Below are 19,993 nucleotides of genomic sequence, written 5' to 3'. Positions count from 1 at the left end.
TTCTTTTGGTTTCTTCTTAAACATAACCCACAACTTCAATAGGATGTGTCTTTAAAGATTTCCTAAAACTTTAACGTAAAGGAAGCGTTCTAATAGGTTCATAGACAACCCCGCGAAAGACAAAGGCGCGCGCCGAAGAAAATTACAGTTTTTAGGGGCTCCGATGGGGTTTTTTTGTTGGGGAGCCCCCCCAGTTTACTTAATAGAGATCGCGCTGCGTTGTGGGGACGTTGTGGAGGGTGTGGGGGGTTGTAACCCCCCACATTTTACTGTAAACTTAACTTTTTCCCTAAAAACAGGGAAAAAGTGAAGTTTTCAGTAAAATGTGGGGGGTTACAACCCCCCACGCCCTCCACAACGCCCTCACAACGCGGCGCGATCTCTATTAAGTAAAGTGGGGGGGGTTCCCCCCATGCCCTCCCTCCCCCGTCGGAGCCGTAAAAACAGTAATTTTCTGCGGCGTGTGCCTCCGCGCTGCGCTCAATTGTCTGCGTGCGCCTTTGTCCTGGCGCGCTTTTGACCTGACACCGTTCTAATATTTACTGGAAGTTCATTCCAAATAGATGTAAAAGCATATGAAAAGGATCCAGAAAAGCATCATAAAGATTTTATTCCTTTTAAGTGAAGGAAAAGATAGTTTATACATCTGGAGGTATGGAAATGTTTGTGTCTCTCGAGGATGATTTTAAAGGAGTAGATTAAAGAAAGTTCACCAGGGCGTAGTTGAATTGAATGATGTCTAAAATGTTTCTAATGTGGGCAGTATGAAATCCAGAATATTCATGAGGCCAAAAGGTACTAAAAGGTCCTTCCTAAAGGATGAGTCAGGACTGGAAAGTATTTTTGACCATTTGGAGCCAGTAAAACCTTTTAATTTTATATTTGTTCATGGGGAGACATCTCCAGGTTCAGTCCTTGCCGATACAGGAAGGTAACACTCTTCTCTTTCCCCCTGCTAGATTACAGAGGCTTTTCTCTTGGATTTCAGGAATCCTCATTTGCCAAGCAGGCTGCATTTTAGAGACCCTGAACCAGTATGTGGAGGAGCAGGACTTCATCATGCCCCTTGATCTTGGGGCAAAGGGCAGCTGCCATATTGGAGGGAATGTGGCCACTAATGCAGGTGGCATTCGGCTTCTGAGATACGGCTCTCTGCGGGGGACAGTCCTGGGACTGGAAGTGGTGAGAAGAGCGGTGTTCTGCAGTCTTTTCATATAGTCTGGGGTTTCTTCTATCCATCCCAATCGTGCTGTGATCTTCTAACCTTTTATCGTATGTTAACCCTCATCTCAGCATTATTTCTCAATACTGCAGTATTATATTTTAACTGACTACTTAACCTGAATTGCAGCTAATATCTTACATAAGATTATATATTCTTCCTTCCCAGCAGCCAATATATTTTGATTTTACTCTTTCAGTATGTATAGGGTCAATATTCAGAACATTTTATGTATGTATAGGGTCAATATTTGGTATGGACAGGGTCAATTGAGCACTTCAGTTTTAAATTTTCTGCCCTGTCCATCAGTTAAATAATTCATAAAGGTGGTTAATAAATCCCAATAAATAAATATGTTCCTTGTCCCCAGGTGCTGGCTGATGGTAGGGTTTTGAACTGCTTGACCTCAATGCGAAAGGATAACACAGGATATGATCTGAAGCAGCTCTTCATTGGTTCAGAGGGGACTTTAGGGGTTATTACTGCTGTTTCTATACTTTGTCCACGAAAACCAAAGACTACCAATGTAGCATTTCTGGGTAAGATGCCGTCGCTTCACTTTGGGGGAGTGAGATCAATCTGAGAGTTCATTCATAATTGGGGAGGAAAGACTCATAGGTGGGAGAGGGGTGTAGACACTCAGTGCTTTGGAGTGGGGTGGGAAAGCAAAATGTTGCAGGCATCCTGTGCTTTGAAGAGTTCTGTGGCACATATATAGGATTCCCAGATGTCTGGATTTACCCGGACATGTCCTCTGTTTGTCTGTAAAGAGTTTTGCGGGTTTTCGGCTCGGGGCTGTGTCTGGGCGGGCCTCCAAGCCTGCGTGGGTGTGACATGATGACATCATGTGTGCGGCATCCGAGCAAGCTCAGAGGCCCTTTGAAACACAGCTGCAAGCTTAGGAGGAGGTTTGTGTGTAGACAGAGTTGGGGCAGAATGGAGTGGGGCTGAGGTAGAACAGGGTGGGGCAGAACAGGGCATTGCTGGGGGTGGGGCCCATGTGTCTGGGTTTTTACTTCGTGAAATCTGGTAAGCCTACACATATAGAATGGTATCTGCACCTTTGTGATTTGTAAAGTGTTGAGATTGTATAGTAACATAATAAATAAAGATCTGAACAGCCCATCCTGTCTGTCCTCATTAATTAATTAAATTGTCTGTTTTTAGCATTTCAGGGACGTAGACTGTAAAAGTCTGCCCGTCACCGTCCTTAGGTTCCAATTATTGAAGTTGCCATTGAAGCCCCCTCCAGCCTATCCAAACCATCTTGCCATTCGTAAAAGTCTGCCCGGCACTGGCCTCACGTTCCAAATTAGCGGAGTTTCCACCGAGGCCCTCCAGCTCATCCTAAACCAGGGGTCTCAAAGTCCCTCCTTGAGGGCCGCAATCTAATCGGGTTTTCAGGATTTCCCCAATGAATATGCATGAGATCTATGTGCATGCACTGCTTTCAATGCATATTCATTGGGGAAATCCTGAAAACCCGACTGGATTGCGGCCCTCAAGGAGGGACTTTGAGATCCCTGTCCTAAACCGAATTGACATATACGGGACACAGACCATGGAAGTCTGCCCAGTATCGGGAGAGTGTGGCGCAGTGGTTAAAGCTACAGCCTTAGCACCTTGTTGTGGGTTCAAGCCACCTTGTGACTCTGGCCAAGTCACTTAATCCCCCCATTGCCCCGGGACAGAGAGGGAAAACTGCTGGAGTACCTGAATAAATTCATGTAAACCATTCTGAGCTCCCTTGGGAAAATGGAATAGAAAATTGAATGAATGAATAAATAAATAAACAAACAGTTGGAGTTGCCATCTAAGCACCACTGGCTACATCAAACACGCATGCAACCGTTTAACTTTTGTTTTTAAATAAAACTCATTTTCTAATTGGAGGTCCTCTATGTTCATCCCTTGCCTTTTTAAATTCTGTCACCATTTTGACGGAATGTATGAAATGACACAGGTACCCTGTGTTCTATAGGGCAGTGGTTCCCCCCAACCCTGTCCTGGAGGACCACCAGGCCAGTCGGGTTTTCAGGACAGCCCTAATGAATATGCATGGAGCAGATTTGCATGCCTGGAAACTCCATTATATGCATCTCTCTCTCATGCATATTCATTAGGGCTGTCCTGAAAACCCGACTGACCTGGTGGTCCTCCAGGACAGGGTTGGGAACCACTGCTATAGGGTACTGAGTATTTATGGGAAGCACCATTTTCAAATTCATCTACACAGGCAAATCAAAACTGCAAAAAAAAAAAAAAAAAATTACCTGAATAAAATCAGCTGCCTGAAAATTGCATTTCCTCAATGTGGCTAAAAGTGAGTGGGGGGGAAAAAACCTGATGTCTCGGTGGTGGTACTCCGCATTGCCATATGTTCCATTCCAAGTCAGGTGGATTGGGGTTGAAGATTCCCTCTCTGAGAAACTCCCTGACTCCTACTCGTCCTGTTTGTCTGTCTGTTTTAATTGGATTGTAAGCTCTAATGAGCAGGGACTGTCTCTTGAATGTTTAATGTACATCGCTGCATATGTGCCGTAGCGCTATAGATGATAAGTAGTAGTAATAGTAGATTCTGCAGATGCAGCATTTACATCTGCTGGGGAGTAAGGGGGTAGAAGGAGGGAAGAGTAGGGAGCTGTCGTATCTAAATTTGACACCTAGTGGCTGGATCAGTGCTTATGATTGCACAGTTCTGGAAATAACCCTGGAGGATGGTTCTCACTCTAGTGCCATCGTTGCAATGCTCAAGCTAGGGATATTGGAGGGTGAGAGATTAAAATAGGGCAAAATACTTCAAGTAGTTGTAAATAGAGGTTCATTGCACTGGGCCCTATGGGAACTGGAAGCCCAGAGAAACAGGAGGAAACTGCCAGGTTAAAATCAAAGTATATGTTTTGTTCTACAGTGCAATCCATTTAGTTGCATTTAGAGGAGGTATTCCTGGGGGGGGGGGTCTACGTTTTGAGGATAGATACTATGTGGATCAACAGTGGCTTAGTAAAGGTGAGCAGCACCCCAGGGCAATGGTGCCCCTCCCCCGCCTTCCTCCCCGCCCCCCATGTTGTGCACGTGTTTATGTTTATGTTTCTTTATTAATTTGATGAATCGCCTATCCATAATTTACTAAGTGAGTTACAATAAGTTATATAAACATATTAAAAAAGCATACAGATAATATTATATAAAAAAGGGTAAAAAACAGACTCATAAACATACGAAACAAAAACATAAAAGGATAAAAGGGGAAAAGTTACATAGTAAATGTTTTGGAAAAAAGAAAAGGGAACATTCAAGGAAAAGACATAAGGAGGGATGACTTGGCTACACTGTTTAAATAATGTTAATTGTAGAGACTAAAGGCATCTTTAAAAAGGAAAGTTTTTAGTTTATTTTTAAAGAGACTGAGTTCCTTTTCATCTCTTATATATTGTGGTAGGGAGTTCCAAGTTTGGGGGGCCACTATTGAAAACATGTCATGACGTCTGGTGCCTACCACTTTTAAAGAAGGAACTGCCAATAATCCTTGCGCTAAAGATCGAAGAGTGCGTGATAAGTTATACGGGATAAGCATCCGATTTATAAATAATGGTTCACTCTTAGATAGAGTTTTAAATACCAGAAGCAAAATTTTATAAGTAATGCGATGGGTAATGGGGAGCCAGTGCGATTCAATCAAGAAAGGAGTTACATGGTCATACTTTTTACCTTTGTGCCCTCCTTCCCTTTCCCTGTACCTTTTAAACTTCTCCGGCGGGAGCAGCATGCCCATATCAGTTTCGGCTTACCCTTTGACGTCACTTTCTAGGCGCAGGTCCTGGAAGTGACATCTGAGAGAGCGCCGATGCCGACACAGACAGCAATTTTGTGTACGTGGGAAGGCAAAGGGTGCGTGCGCGGCAAGTAGAGGAGTGGGGGTGCCACGCCCTTAGGAAGATGGTGCTCGGGGCGGACCACCCTTCACTGTCCCCCCCCTTACTTTACCACTAGGGCTCATTTTCAAAGCACATAGACATACAAAGTACCACAGAAACCTATGGTGCTTTGTGTGTCTAATTTGACAATGAGCGTCATGTTATTTTCAGTAGAAAAAGTATCATATTTGCAAAAAAAGCATGTGCAAATGTTTGGGGATAGTGGCAGGTTACAAAATAAAAATACATGCATGTTTTTGCTGTTGAAAATTAGTGCATAATCTGTGAGTACTAAGTAGCTAACTTGATCTCAGCATTGACAGTTTGAAAACTGCCTCTAGGTCAGTGGTCTCAAACTCAAACCCTTTGCAGGACCACATTTTGGATTTATAGGTACTTGGTGGGCCTCAGAAAAAAAATAGTTAATGTCTTATTAAAGAAATGGCAATTTTGCACGAGGTAAAACTCTTTATAGTTTATAAATCTTTCCTTTTGGCTAAGTCTTAATAATAATATTGTAATTTATAGCTAAAGAGACACATGATCAAGAAACTGTTTTGTTTTACTTTTGTGATTATGATAAACGTACCGAGGGTCTCAAAATAGTACCTGGCGGGCCGCGAGTTTGAGACCACTGCTCTAGATGGAACAGGTATATCACCCCTCTGAGGATGCTGTGGGTGGTTTGAATGAAGTAGGCTTTTTTTTATTGTTGTTACTAGTTTCATTGATCTCATCTTCGCAATTCCTTTATAAGGTTGTGAGAGTTTTGCTCACGTCCTAGAAACGTTCAGAGTTTGCAAGGGCATGCTGGGAGAGGTCCTGTCTGCATACGAGTTCCTGGATAATGAATGTATGAAGCTGGTACAGAAACACCTGAAACTAAACAACCCTCTTACAGGTAAAGGTGGTAATGGCGAGGCTGATGTTATTAACATGCTGGCTGGAGCAGTGGTTCTCAAACCTGTCCTGAGGGACCATCAGCCAGTTGGATTTTCAGGATATTCTTAATGAATAGGCACAAGGGAGATTTTCAAAACAGAATGGATTGTGCATCTTGAAAGGACTCATAGGGTTACCAGATGTCTGGATTTACCCGGAAGGCTTTTCAAAACCCATCACTTTGGGTTTTGAAAAGCTTTCAGCGGAAGCAACACGGTGATGTCACGTGCATGCATGTGATGTCATCGCGTCACACCTGTGTCTGCACAGAACAGGTTTGGGGGGGGCGAGGCTGAGGCGGAATGGGGCTTGACTTGGACAGAACTGGACAGGCTTCGGGGGTGGGGCCATGGGTCCAGATTTTACAGTAGTAAAATCTGGCAACCCTACTTTTGCAGAATGGGGGTATCGTGCAGTAGATGGATAGGAGGTTCCCGGTAGGAACGGAATATATGATGAAACAAAGCATTAAAAAGATATGTCCGTCCTGCAGTCTTTTAAAACTAAACTAAAGTAAACCTTAAGTTTATATACCGCATCCTCTCCATGAATATAGAGCTCGGCACGGTTTACAAAAGTTTAATAAAGGAAGAGAATAGCACATTGAGTTTGGTGGCTTGAGAATAGGGGGGGAGGAGAGCGTTACGTTTTTGTGAAAAGACTGGTTTTCAGATGCTTACGGAATAGTTGGAAGGAGACCTGAGTCCGCAGTGGGGGTAGTAAGGTTATTCTAAAGCCCTGTAATTCTGAAAAAGAGAGATTTTTCCATTTTCTTCATGATCCTCTGCTGTACCTGCACTAGGGACTGCAATAGCATCTTGGACCTGAGAGTATTGTAAGAAGGTAAAGGTTAATAGGCCAATAGAATTATTTGAAACTGTAAAATATTTGATTGAGGGCCCAGTTGCTCAGACAGAGAAATTGGAACCAAATGCTGAAGAGCACTTACAGTTTTTGGTTCAAAAAAGTCAATGCATTGCAACAGACATTGCCCAGTGTGGAAGTGCCTGGATATGAAACTTCTCATGTGATGCTTGTGAGGTGGTGCTAGTTTCTCAGAGGCCAATGTATGGTCTCTTTTACAATCTTTGTGTCTTACTAGATCAATGGTTGATCCTTGCTCTTTAACTTTAGGGGGTAAAGATGTCATGTCATCCTTTACTGTGATTGTTAATAAATCTTTAGAAACTAAAATGATGCCAGAGTTGAAAGCTGTAACAGTTAAGTCATTATTAAAGAGAGAGAATTTGGATGAGACTGTTTTGAGGAACTATAGGCCAACTCCGGTACTACCATTTAGGGGGGAGATCATTGAAAAGGTGGTCCTGAAACAAAGGAAAGGATTTTGTGAAAGAGGAAAATGTATTGGAGTGCCATTAGTATGGCTTTCGAACAGAGCACACTGATGAATCACTGTTGGTCTCTACTGTTGATGAGTTGAGGATGGGGATGGATAAAAAATAAAACTTTGTGTGGTGTCAGTGGATAATAATAATAATAACTTTATTTTTGTATACCGCATTACCATGGAAGTTCTATGCGGTTAACAGATGAAGAGACTGTACATTACAGCGAAGTTACTCATTTTTTTTTTTTTGGCATAGCCACATTTACATTTTCGGCGACGCTACATTTGCGGTGAAAGTTATTTTTCAGGTCGGTTACTATTGCAGAGAAGTTACATTTGTTGTAAAGTTGCATATATATAGCGGAGTTCATACAGTAGTGTTACATACAGCGGTGATATATACTGCGAAGTTCGATAAAGCCGAGCAGAAACATTAAGTAAGGGGGGTAAAGAAGAAGGGGTGATTAGTTGGATAGGGTGATCCATTTTGTTAAGCCGTTTGGTGGCAGACAGAATTGGAGGAGTCATCAGCGTTTGATATGGTGGAGAGCAAGATTTTATTAGGTAAACTGGCTGCAGTGGGGATAGGTGGATCAGTGTATGATTGGTTTCTCTCTTATTTTCAAGATCGATCAATACAGGTATAGAGCGGAGTTTGTATCTCCATGATGATGCCTATTTGTAAAGGGGTTCCACAAAGACCTGCTTTAATAGCGCTTCTCCTTAATCTCTCTTTAGCATCATTGGGTGATATATTTTGTGAGTTGTATGTTAGTTATCGTCTATACGCAAACAATGTCCAATTTTTCTTTTCGATGTCTTAGTGGCGAAGTGAATTGAAATATATTACTTCACATTATGTTTACGGATGGTGAATGCGTGGATGGTTCGTCAAAAACTATCCTTGAATCTTGCTAAAACTGAATTGTTGTTACTGGCAGGAAGAATTGAGGACCCTATATGGCTTGAGTTGGTGGAAGTGAATGCTGTAATGCTTCTAGTTTGGCAGAAGATAAAAGTCTCAAGTGTCTGGTTAGATTCAAGTTTATCTATGAGAGAGTTAGCGTTAACTGTTTTTTTTACATTTCAGCTTCTAAGTAAATTGAAACCAATGTTATCACCTTATGATTTTCGGGTTTTGGTTCAAAGTATGGTGTTACAGAAGCTAAACTGTTGTAATGCCTTATATTTGAGGATGGTATCGTCCAAGTGCAGAGCGCTGCAGGTGATTCAAAATGCCGCCTTGCATTTAATCTGTGGTAGTAGTAGGTTTGAGCATGTTACTCCACCCCACCCCTTTTTAATGCAACTGCACTGGCTACCTATTACACTTCTCCCTCTGTATTCCCTGTGATAGGGGATTAACAGACCTGCAAATAACTTTTTCATATGTTGTTCGTAGTTTTCTATTAAAAACCATCATGAATATGGTGATACCGTGAATAACATGGTGGGAGACCTGGACTGTTCCTGAATGAGAGGCAAAACACGGTGAAGAAAGTGCTGGGAATCGGCGATTTTCTCTGTAAACGCTTGGAATCAGCCATTTCTCTATGCAAATAATCGAAACCGCAATTGCTGAAACCGCGAATACAGAGGAAGAAGTGTAGATTTCATTTAACACTTTAAGTGTTGGTGTTGATTTTCTAGGCTACCCGTTAGAGAATGACATGGGGAAAAATTCTGTTCCCGTCACTGCCCCATCCTCGAACCACCATCCTCTTCACCGCCCCGTCCCCACCGTCCCCTTCACCGCCCCGTCCCCGTCTCTGCCGACCCCTTCACCGCCCCATCGCCGTCCCCGCTGTCCCTTTCACCACCCCGTCCCCGTCTTCAGCGTCTTCTCCTCTCCATCCCCCCACCCCCAGCACCCTTCACACGGTCCAGCAGCTCCCTCCTGCCGGCCAGCCTGGATTTCCCTCCCTCCCTTTCCCTTACCTTCTCTTGTTGAAACTGGCGATTTCTATAAGGCTATGCGCTGTATTACGGCAGGAGCCTTGAAGTCGCATCGGGTTGCCTGCTAGAAATGTCTCCTCCGATGCAACCGGAAACAGGAAGTTGCGTCGGAGGAGACTTTTCCAGCAGGCAACGCAACACAACTTCAAGGCTCCGGCTGTAATATAGCACATATCCTTATAGAAATCGCCAGTTTCAACAAGGGAATGTAAGGGAAAAGGAGGGAGGGAGGGAGATGCATGGCCGGCCGGCCGTTGGGAGAGAGGAGGCTGCTGGATCGAACTCTCTTCACCGCGTGTTCATGCTCGTTCACCGCGTGTGCTAACCATTCACCGCTCCACGGGGCGGTGAATGGCCTTGTCCCCGATCTCGCGGTGACCTTTTTTTTTTTGGTCACCGTTTTGGCAGGTTACCCGCGGCTAGCCCCGGGTAACAACCACCGTGTCATTCTCTACTACCCATCAAGGGGTGCCTTGGTACTTATCACATGTTTATGATGTTGTATCATCCATGTTAGTCATTGAGATCTGAGGTGACAATGCGCCTGTCTGTGGATAAAATGCAGCAGTTCCATAGCCATTTTAATGGCAAGGGTGAATCTAGTGGACAGTTAAGACTGATCAATGATGTACAGAGATTTAAAAAGCTTTTTTAACATCTCTGTTTGTAGAAGCAGTGATTAAAGGGATAAAGTAGATGCAGGATGACTAGCTATTATACTATCTAGTATTTTTTTGTCATGGATTTTATTTTGTTGTGTGTTTTTTTAAAATTTTGTATGTATTTTTGGAACCTGCTTAGGTTTAGGCGTGCTATAAGCATCTTAAAATAAAACAAATAAATAAATAAAGTATAGACACATATCGTGCATGGGCTTATGAATTACAAAAGGAAAACAATCCCAGCATGCTTTGTGGTATTTGCCATAAAGTAAATCTCCATCCATTGCAGGCATATGTCATATAAGTGTGTCTATTAACACCATTGTTTGGGGAGGGGGGGGACAGAGAGGCAGGCTGATGATCAACCATGCAAAATGGATTTACATTTCTAGCTCAAATATACTTTTTTCTTTTTTCTCTCCACTTTGGCATGCACAAATTTTCCGAAGAAAAGCCCCCGCACCCACAGAAAAGTTAAGTCATGTATATGTTCATGTATATTTTGGGTTCATAGTCAAAAGTGTGCGGCGACAAAGGCGCGCCGAGACAACTGAGCGCAAGGCGGAAGCCCGCGCCGAAGAAAAACAGTGTTTTATGGGGCTCCGACGGGGGGTGTTGGTGGGGAACCCCCCCCCACTTTACTGAATACAGATCGCGCCGGCATTGTGGGGGGTTTGGAGGGTTGTAACCCCCCTCATTATACTGGAAACTTAACTTTTTCCCTGTTTTTTAGGAAAAAGTGAAGGTTTCAGTATAATGTGGGGGGTTACAACCCCCCAAACCCCCCCACAACGCCTGCGCGATCTGTATTCAGTAAAGTGGGGGAGGGGTTCCCCCCACACCCCTGTCGGAGCCCCTTAAAACACTGTTTTTCTTCGGCGTAGACTTCCGCCTTACGCTCAGTTGTCTCGGCGCGCCTTTGTCGCCGCGCGCTTTTGACCTGTCATCATATTTTGAGCTGCCCCATGCCATTCTACCAGCACTTCATGCCGGTGTACACGCATAGAAATTTGAGTCACACCTATAACTTATCTCTGAGTTGCTAATGTAGGATGATCCACCTGAATGTTGAAAAACCTCGCTCTAGAATTTAGACAAATATCTCTGCCTTCGTTTTCTGTATCTTGTTTTTGTTATTATGTATGTTACCTTGTAGCCCGTTCTGAGCTCTCTGGGGAGGACGGGATATAAATATAAGACATGCGTGTTCAATGCTCCCGGCTCCTCCAGAGATGCCATAAATTTTTAAGCGTTAAAGTTCTACGCATCACATGGCAATGTCTGGGCATTGCCTGGAGAGCTCACTGTAATAATATTGAGCTTGTTGTAATACATTTGAATACCATTCTCGGAGGCTGCTATGGGGCACCGAAAAGACCAAACAAGTTGCTTTGGTGCTCAGAGGGACATAGTGCTTTTACTCTACACTGGCTATAAGTAATATTAAATGCACCTTAAAGGCACAGTAAGTTTTGAGCATCCTCCTCTTCTTGAGTTTTGTCTTATTAAAAAAACAAACAAACCCAAACATTCAACCCAGAGCAGTTTCCCATGTATTGTTCCTGCCATTCTCCTCTCCAGGGAGTCCCTTTTATGTGTTGATTGAAACTTCGGGCTCCAATGCTGGCCATGACGAGGAGAAACTAAACAACTTCCTGGAGCAGGTTGTGAGCTCCAGTTTGGTGATTGCTGGGACCCTGGCTACAGATGACACAAAGATAAAGGTTACTCTGTGATGTGTCTCTTTCTTGTCGTTCTCTCTTGTCCTGTTCCTCAATTCACTTTTCTTTTTCTCTGTGTTCCTCTTTTCTCCCTGATCTCATATCCTGGAATCATAAGAACATAAGAATAGCCTTACTGGGTCAGACCAAAGATCCATCAAGCCTATTAGCCCGTTCTCACAGTGGCCAATCCAGGTCACTCGTACCTGGCCAAAACCCAAAGAGGAGCAACATTCCATGCTACCAATCCAGGGCAAGCAGTGGCTTCCCCCATGTCTGTCTCAATAACAGACTATGGACTTTTCCTCCAGGAACTTGTTCAAACCTTTCTTAAAGCCAGCTATGCTATCCGCTCTTACCACAACCTCTGGCAACGCGTTCCAGAGCTTATTTCACATTAGACCCCAGGACTTTATTATATTAAATTTTGGATTTAGATTGGGGGTTCTTAACTTTTGTTTACCATGTCACTTTAACTGATCAATGAAACCCTCATACCTTCCTAAAAATGACACATCCACTAGTGACTAATGACAGCTACATATGTTAGCTGCTAACCTTGTTAACTACTAATAAGTATGTTGCTAAAATGACAGTAGTACAGAGTTATTCTACCAATAACTATTAGGAGTTATTGCCCAGGAAAAGAATCTAGTTGAGGATACGTTGAAACCCTCAGCTCAATGAGCGATGGCGGCTAAGAAAGCAAATGGAATGTTAGGAATTATTAGGAAAGGAATGGAAAGCAAAGATGAAAATGTTATAATGCCCTTGCATCGCTCTATGGCAGACATGGGCAGCTCTGGTCTTCAGGATTTCCCCAATAAATATTCATGAGATCTATTTGCATGCCCTGCTTTCAATGCATATTCATTGGGGAAATCCTGAAAACCCGACTGGATTCCAGCCCTCGAGGACTGGAGTTGCCCATGTCTGCTCTATGGTATGGCCGTACCTCAAATACTGTGTGCAAATCTGGTCGCCGTATCTCAAAAAAAAGATATGGTGGAATTAGAAAAGGTACAGAGAAGGGTGACGAAAATGTAGTTTCCATGTTTATTAATTTCTTGATATCTAGGTGGTTTACAATTAATAAAATAAAAGGGATGGGATGACTTCCCTATGAGGAAAGGCTAAAGCGACTAGGGCTCTTCAGTTTGAAGAAGAGACGGCTCAGGAGTGATATGATAGAGGTGTATAAAATACCGAGTGGAGTGGAAAGGGTAAATGTAAGTCACTTGTTTACTCTTTTCAAATATACTAGTATTAGGGGGCATGTGATGAAGCTACAAAGTAGTAGATTTAAAAGAAACCAGAGAAAATATTTCTTCACACAACATTTAATTAAAATCTGAAATTTGTTGCCAGAGAATGTGGTGAAATCAGTTAGCTTAGCAGGGTTTAAAAAAGGGTTGGGTAATTTCCTAAAAGAGAAGCCCATAGGCCATTATTAAGATGGCTTGGGAAATCCACTGCTTATTCCTAGGATAAGCAGCATAAAATCTGTTTAACTACTTGGGATCTAGCTAGTTACTAGGGACCTAGGTTGGCCAGTTAGAAACAGGATACTGGGCTTGATGGAACTGCGATCTGTCCCAGTAAGGCAATTCTTTTGTTCTTAAGATTTGCATGTACTGCTTCCATTGTATACAAATACATCTCATGCATATTCATTATGGAAATTTTGAAAACCCCATTGGATTGTGGCTCTCGGAAATGATGGTTGCCCACTCCTATTTTATAAGATATATGTAGGTTGTATTTTTTTATAGAATGAGATTCTCAAGTCAAGGGGTTGTTATATGAAGCTAAGCTCAAAAGGAATGTGATAAAACATGACCACCGAGAAGCTGCTAGATAGCTGGAACTAAGGGGCAAGGCAAAAGAACAAGCCCAAAACTCTAGTTGGATCTGGGGTATTACACAGGGCACAAAGTACACTAGGCTCCTGGCCCTGCCCAGTCCAGCCCCCTCCCCCAGCCCTGTCTGGCTATGCCATTGAACAATAGAAAGCTAACCTATTCCAGTTAATAAATTCCAAAATAAAATACCTTTGTTGTCTGGACATTTAGGTTTTCCATCAAGTTGGTCACAGTTTCTTTTCTGCCTTTCTGTGTCTTCTGCTAATTCTCTTTCCAGTGTCTGCTATCCATCTGGCTCTTTTTATCTCTCCTGTCTTGTTTCACTCCCTCACTACACCTGTCTCTGATTATTTCCTTTGAGATTTTTCCTCCTTTTTTTCTTTCTTGCCCCGTCCACTCAAATTTCATCACCTCTCACCTTTTCTTTTCCTTTTTCAACTTTCATCTTCTCCTCTCATGCTGTAGCACTGCCATTTCCCATCTCACGCATTCCCCAGCCTCCTATTCCCCCCTTCCCCGCTACCTTTCATCTACACCTCATTATCACATTACTACTTCTGTTCTCACTATCCTTCTCTCACTCATCTCGCTACCGCTCCCCTTGATCTCTCCTACATAATTCCACCATTTCTACTATCTCCAATCCCTCTACTCTTGTAGCCCAGCATCTCCTTTCCCTCTCTCCTCCATCTTCCCAGCCCATCTCTCTTCCCTCCTCCCACCATGGTCCACCATTCAGTTCTGCTCCCTCTTTCCTGCTGTTCTTCCTTACTCCTACCCCATTATCCAACATCCTCCCTCCCCTAAGCCCATCATTTCTCTCTCCCTCCCTCCTTCCCATTCAGTGTCTTCCTCCCTCCATGTCATCTATCATCTGCTTCCCTCTTTCCCTTTCTATCCAGTGTTTGTTCCCTCTCCCCCCTCCATCTGATATCTGTCCTCTCTCCTCACCCTCATGCAGCATCTACCTTCTCTCTCCCCCAATGTCATCCAGTGTCTATTGTCTATCCCCTCTCCTCACCCTCATCCAGAGTCTGTCTCTTCGTCCCCCCTCTATCCAATGTCTATCCACCCCCACAACTGCTGGCGTTGGTGTCTAGCAACAAAAATAAAGAAAAATACTTCATGGCTTGTTCAAGTTTGCAGCTGCCGACCCTGCTCCAGAATAGGAAATGATGTCAGAGGAGGCAGGGCCGGCAGCCGTGAACTTGAATGAGCCACAAAGTCTTTTTCTTTGCTTAAGCCACCAGAGCAGCAGCATCGGCATGTTGGGAGTGGGGAGATATTGGTTATCTTCTCCTCCTCCATGGATAGTGAGTACAGAGCTAGCAGCGCATTGGGCCCCCCTGACCTCCTCGGACCCTACTGGGCCTACCTTTTAATCCGGCCCCTGTAGGCAAGACTGAAGTGGACAGATTTGACATCTATGTTTCAAACAGAGATGGAGGGGAGACAGGAAACTTTGTCTGCAATTTACATCTCTTCTACTTTTCTAAATGAACTGGGGAGCCTAATTTTCAAAGCTATTTTCTCTCCATAAGTGTGTTAAGAACATAAGAATTGCCATTCGTTTCCTATTCATTCAAAGAATAAAACTACACAGACAACCAAGGGACAGAAAAACTGCTCATCGCATCGAGCTGCCACCCTCACACTTCAAACAAAATAATACCAAGACAAACTTGACAGAGAAGCAGCACATAAACACGTACACAGCCATAAATCAGAAATAAAATATATTAAGGAACTTCCCATTTTACCAGAAGGATGCTCAAGAGAAAAAGTAGAAACTGAGAGCTAGGTAAATATCTTAGAATAATAAATATAAGCAGAAAAATACTCACTTATGAACCAGTGCAGTAAAGATTTTTGGTAAGGTGTGTGTGGGGGGGTGTCTTGATGGGATATTCAGGTTATGGATAAATGTATTATTTTGTTTTAATGAAATAATACCTACAAAGAAAGTAGGTGTAACTCTTTGTAGGTTTTGTTTCCTGGGCAGATTTTCAAAGGAAAGCTTGAAGATTGCTCCCAAAATTCATTACAGTCAAATAGAAACGAAAAGCTAATTTTTGCCATTATGAGATAAGGCAATGTTTATGAGAGAGAGTAGTTACGTCTTGGTCTTTGCTCTTAACCTTCCTTTCGATTCCTTTCCTTCAACCCTGGAAAGAATAGGCTCTATGGGCACTCAGAGAACGCATCACGGAGGCCCTGACCCATGACGGCTATGTGTACAAGTATGACATTTCGCTTCCCGTAGAGAGGCTTTATGACCTTGTATGTGATACAAGAGCACGGCTGGGGAAGAGCGCAAAGAATGTGGTTGGCTATGGACACCTGGGTAAGATGTATACTAGTTTTGGACTAATGAGCTAAAGTCACTTTCCTGTATGTGTCACTTATAGCTCTTAAAGAAGCAACATAGAATATAAGACCAGTTGGGAGCTATGAAATTCAGTTAGGGCTTTTTTTTTTTTTCTTCGAAGGTGCGCTAGCGGTTTTAGCGCATGCACCGGATTAGTGCCCGCTAGCCGAAAAACTACCGTCTGCTCAAGAGGAGGTGGTAGCGGCTAGCGCGCGTGGCATTTTAGTGCGCGCTATTCCGTGTGTTAAGGCCCTAGCACACCTTCGTAAAAGGAGCCCTTAGTCTAATTAACATTTTGATGCAATTCTATACTTTAATAAATCTCCAGCTTTTCCTTCCCCTCTTCACCCACTAGGAATCTTCTGCGCTTATTTGTTGCTTTCTGGAATTAAATTATCACTTTCTGATGTCTTTCACTTCCACTGTGAGGCCTGTAGTCTTCAAGTCTGAGCTCAATTGAGTCACTCAAGGACATTCACTTTCTCCTTACTGAGCCACTCTGTATTGTAGCACACAGCATGTTATTTTTAAAGTGCCAGTACTCAAATGCCATCCCCTCCTTTAGGGGTGGGGAGATTACTGAGATACCTACCCCACAATAGCCAGGCCTCCTGCAACTTCTGCACAGCCTGGGTTTTTTCACAAATATTTGGGGACCATGGATCAATTTTAGCAGGCAATGAAAAAGGTGTTGGTACTCAGCATGCCCTGGTGGTGGTGGCAAATTGGGTAACGATTGTGGACTGCAAAGATTGTAGACATTGAGGACAACCAAAACCAAAACAGCAGCTGAACTTTGCTGTTTGGCATAGAGAACCGATTCTTCCAGATCAGTTGCCACCCCCTTCCCCCAACAGAAGCTGGGACCTCCTATACAGGCCATCTTCCCCCCTCCCCCCCCCCCAACTACAACCCCTTTGCCCTCCCCAGGTCTACCTTTAAATGCTGTGGTTGTCTAATGGTCTGTTCTGGGCAAGAACAATCCTCAGTCACTCTTGCCCCCACACAGATTCTTCAGCCAGAATGGCTGCCAGGACTTCCCCCGGCAGCTACATGAAACTGCTATGGGAGGTCGCAGTGGCCATTTTGAGATTGCTCTTCCTTATGCTGGTTCCAATTTCCAGTCACTTCTGCTTCTATTTGTTCCAATCTCGAAATGGCCGCTGGGACCTCCCGAAGTAGTCTCGGCAGCGATTTTGTCTGAGAAACTAGCAGGAGTAACAGTGACTCTGGATCTCATTTGTCTGAAAGAGGCCACTAGATCACCAGAGCATTTAAATATAGGCCTTGGGGGGAGAGGAGGTTGTCATTTTCAGCTGGAAATGCACTGACATTTTTGGCCAAAACCCAAATCTGGATTACGGGCCAGTTTCAATGCCAAAACCAAAATCTGGTCAGCCTCTAGTAGACATTTTTCCTAAATGGCTGCAAAGGGGCTTCACACCTTTTAGCTCAGTAGTTGGTAGAAGAATTTTGCATTTAAGTCATTAAGACTTCCTGTTTTCTTATTTTAATTACTTTTGAACAGGCCCATAATTGTTCTTTCACCACATTGAAAGTGTTGAGTATGTTGTGTGGTTTAGTGAACCAAACTCTTACTTTTATGCAGTTTGAATTCTGCAGCAACCGAATGTGAAAAATGTATAAAGGTATGAAGACTTTTATAAAGCACTCTGCTGATCTGATTTACAGACATAAAAGAATGACTCTTGTAATTCTTTTTTTTCCGCAGGGGACGGAAACTTGCACCTGAACATTACAGCTGACTCATATCAGCAGACGCTTCTCAATGCTATCGAGCCCTTCGTTTATGAGTGGACAGCAAAGTATCAGGGGAGCATTAGCGCGGAACATGGACTGGGCTTCAAAAAGAAGCAGCAGATTTATTACAGCAAACCGGAGGAAGCAGTTGAGCTCATGCAAAAATTAAAGGCTATGCTGGACCCTAGAGGGATTCTGAATCCATATAAGACCTTGCCTACACGAAGTTCCCACTGACAGCAAAAATCATTTTCCATTCTGCCCTTTTTTTATTTCTATTTCACTAATCAGGAATTCTGTAGCCATGGTCATTCAATGGTAGACTTCTTGAAGACTCGGCTTCACCAGCTGAGGTCATGATTGTTGGTAAGAATCATCTTGAAGAGATGAGGAAATGCTCCTTTGCAATACCAGGCCCAAGAAAATGGAAACGACTCCGTCTGTGCTTAGACTAATGACTGATAACTAACACCTTTGGAGATTAAGAGCATGCTACTCTTTTGTAAGTCTTTGTCCCTCTGCCATACCATACCATACTGATTCTTGTATCCTGCAAATGTTGGCTAGGAATCATTGTGGCCCTCTACATATTAGAAATGATGTAGAGGTACAGTATTCATAAAAAGGTATAGGCTTCATACATACGAATTCGTTATAATAGGTCAGTGCAGAGAAGTGAATACATGAGTTTTCTGTGCCTTCCTGAATTGGAAATATGTGGTAAGCTGACTTAAGCTGCTTGGGAGTGTATAGCATACATTGTGGAGGCAGTATGGGGCAAAGATGGTCTGGGAAGAATTAGGCATTTTTAGTGTTGGCAAGGGTTGATGCAAAGCTATGACTAGCCAAATGTTCTTATATGATAGTAACATAGTAAATGACGGCAGATGAAGACCCAAATGGTCCATCCAGTCTGCCCAACCTTACCCTCTCTTTAAATTACTGTTTAATTTAAATTTTCTTTTTTTCTTAGTTATTTCTGGGACAGAACCCAAAACTCTGCCTGGTACTGTGCTTAGGTTCCATCTACTGAAGTCTCTAAAGCTCACTCCTGCCCATCTAAACCATCCCAGCCTTCAAAGCCCACTCCAGCCTATCCTCAACCAAATGGCTATATATGGTGACAGACCATGTAAGTCTGCCCAATATTCGCCTTAGTTCTTCAATATATACCATTATTTTCTGATTAATTTTTTGCTTTTATATACTGTATTTTTCGCTCCATAAGACGCACCCTAAATTTAGAGGAGGCAAACAAGAAAAAAAACATTCTGAACCAAATTCTCCCTGCCAGGCTCTGCACCCAACCCCACACTCTGCACCCTGTCCCTCCTCTGGTAGTCGAGTGGTAGGCGGTGACAGGGCACAGGGCAGGCACAGATGTCAAAGCAGATGACTTTTTAAAATATGCAATGTCACCTCAGTAATAACTATAGAAAAAGAGACAAATATAAGGCAAAATATAGAGAGCAGATATAAATTCTCCAAACTGACACATTTTGATCACTAAATTGAAAATAAAATCATTTTTGCTACCTTTGTTGTCTGGTGATTTTTTTTTTTTTCCTTTCTTTCTTTCCTCAGGCCCAACAATTGTCCCTTCTTCCCTCCCTCCTATGTTCCCCTCACTGCCTTGGTCATCTCCCCCCCCCCCAACTCAGGCCCAACAATTGTCCCTCCCTCCCTCCTATGTTCCCGTCTTTGTCATCTTCTCCCCCAGCTCAGGCCCAATTGTCCCTCCCTCCTATGTTCCCCTCACTGCCTTGGTCATCTTCCCCCCCCCAAACTCAGGCCCAACAATTGTCTCATCCTCCCTCCCTCCTATATTCCCCTAACTGCCTTCCAGCCTGTCCTCTTCCGCCCTCGCTTCAAGCCTGCCTGTGCACTGGTTTCAATTGCCTCCCGCTGTTGCCGCTGTGAGAACACGTCCATGAAGCAGCAGCGGGGGGGGGGGGGGGGTGAGGACACCTGTCTAAAGCACCGAGAGCGGCCCGAGAGCAAGGGATGAGTAGGGACGCAGTGGCCCTTCACTCCCTACAGCGGCTTTTCACCCCCTACAAAGAAAAATTGCTGGAAAGGGCCAGGCGGGTGCAGTGATTGCATGCCGCCGGCCTAGAAGCTTTACCCTCAACGTCGATGAAGAAGCAGCAGCGGGTGGAGTGGGATTCCTGGCTCAGCCCAGACTGGAAGGAGTTGCTAGGAAGGGCCAGGCGGGTGCAGTGGACCTTCTCGCC

At 43.7% G+C, this 19,993-nt stretch overlaps 1 protein-coding gene across 11 annotated transcripts in view; it reads left to right on the top strand.

The window, feature by feature from the left end:
- D2HGDH (D-2-hydroxyglutarate dehydrogenase) overlaps positions 1-18,744 on the top strand; it is a 48,013-nt gene extending 29,269 nt beyond the window's left edge. For 8 of the 11 annotated variants that reach the window (XM_033931848.1, XM_033931849.1, XM_033931850.1 and 5 more), the window contains 6 exons: positions 989-1,182; positions 1,593-1,761; positions 5,897-6,040; positions 11,629-11,771; positions 15,809-15,974; positions 17,731-18,744. In XM_033931848.1, the coding sequence (XP_033787739.1) occupies positions 989-1,182; positions 1,593-1,761; positions 5,897-6,040; positions 11,629-11,771; positions 15,809-15,974; positions 17,731-17,996 (1,082 nt within the window). In that variant the 3' untranslated portion in view covers positions 17,997-18,744. Of the gene's footprint in view, positions 1-959; positions 1,183-1,592; positions 1,762-5,896; positions 6,041-11,628; positions 11,772-15,808; positions 15,975-17,730 lie in introns of all 11 variants that reach the window. The other 3 variants (XM_033931851.1, XM_033931857.1, XM_033931855.1) reach the window with 1 other exon arrangement.
- Positions 18,745-19,993: the final 1,249 nt, after the last annotated feature.

This window comes from Geotrypetes seraphini, chromosome 2, assembly GCF_902459505.1.
Source record: "Geotrypetes seraphini chromosome 2, aGeoSer1.1, whole genome shotgun sequence".
NCBI lineage: Eukaryota > Metazoa > Chordata > Amphibia > Gymnophiona > Dermophiidae > Geotrypetes > Geotrypetes seraphini.
This window is presented reverse-complemented; position numbering and strand designations above follow the sequence as displayed.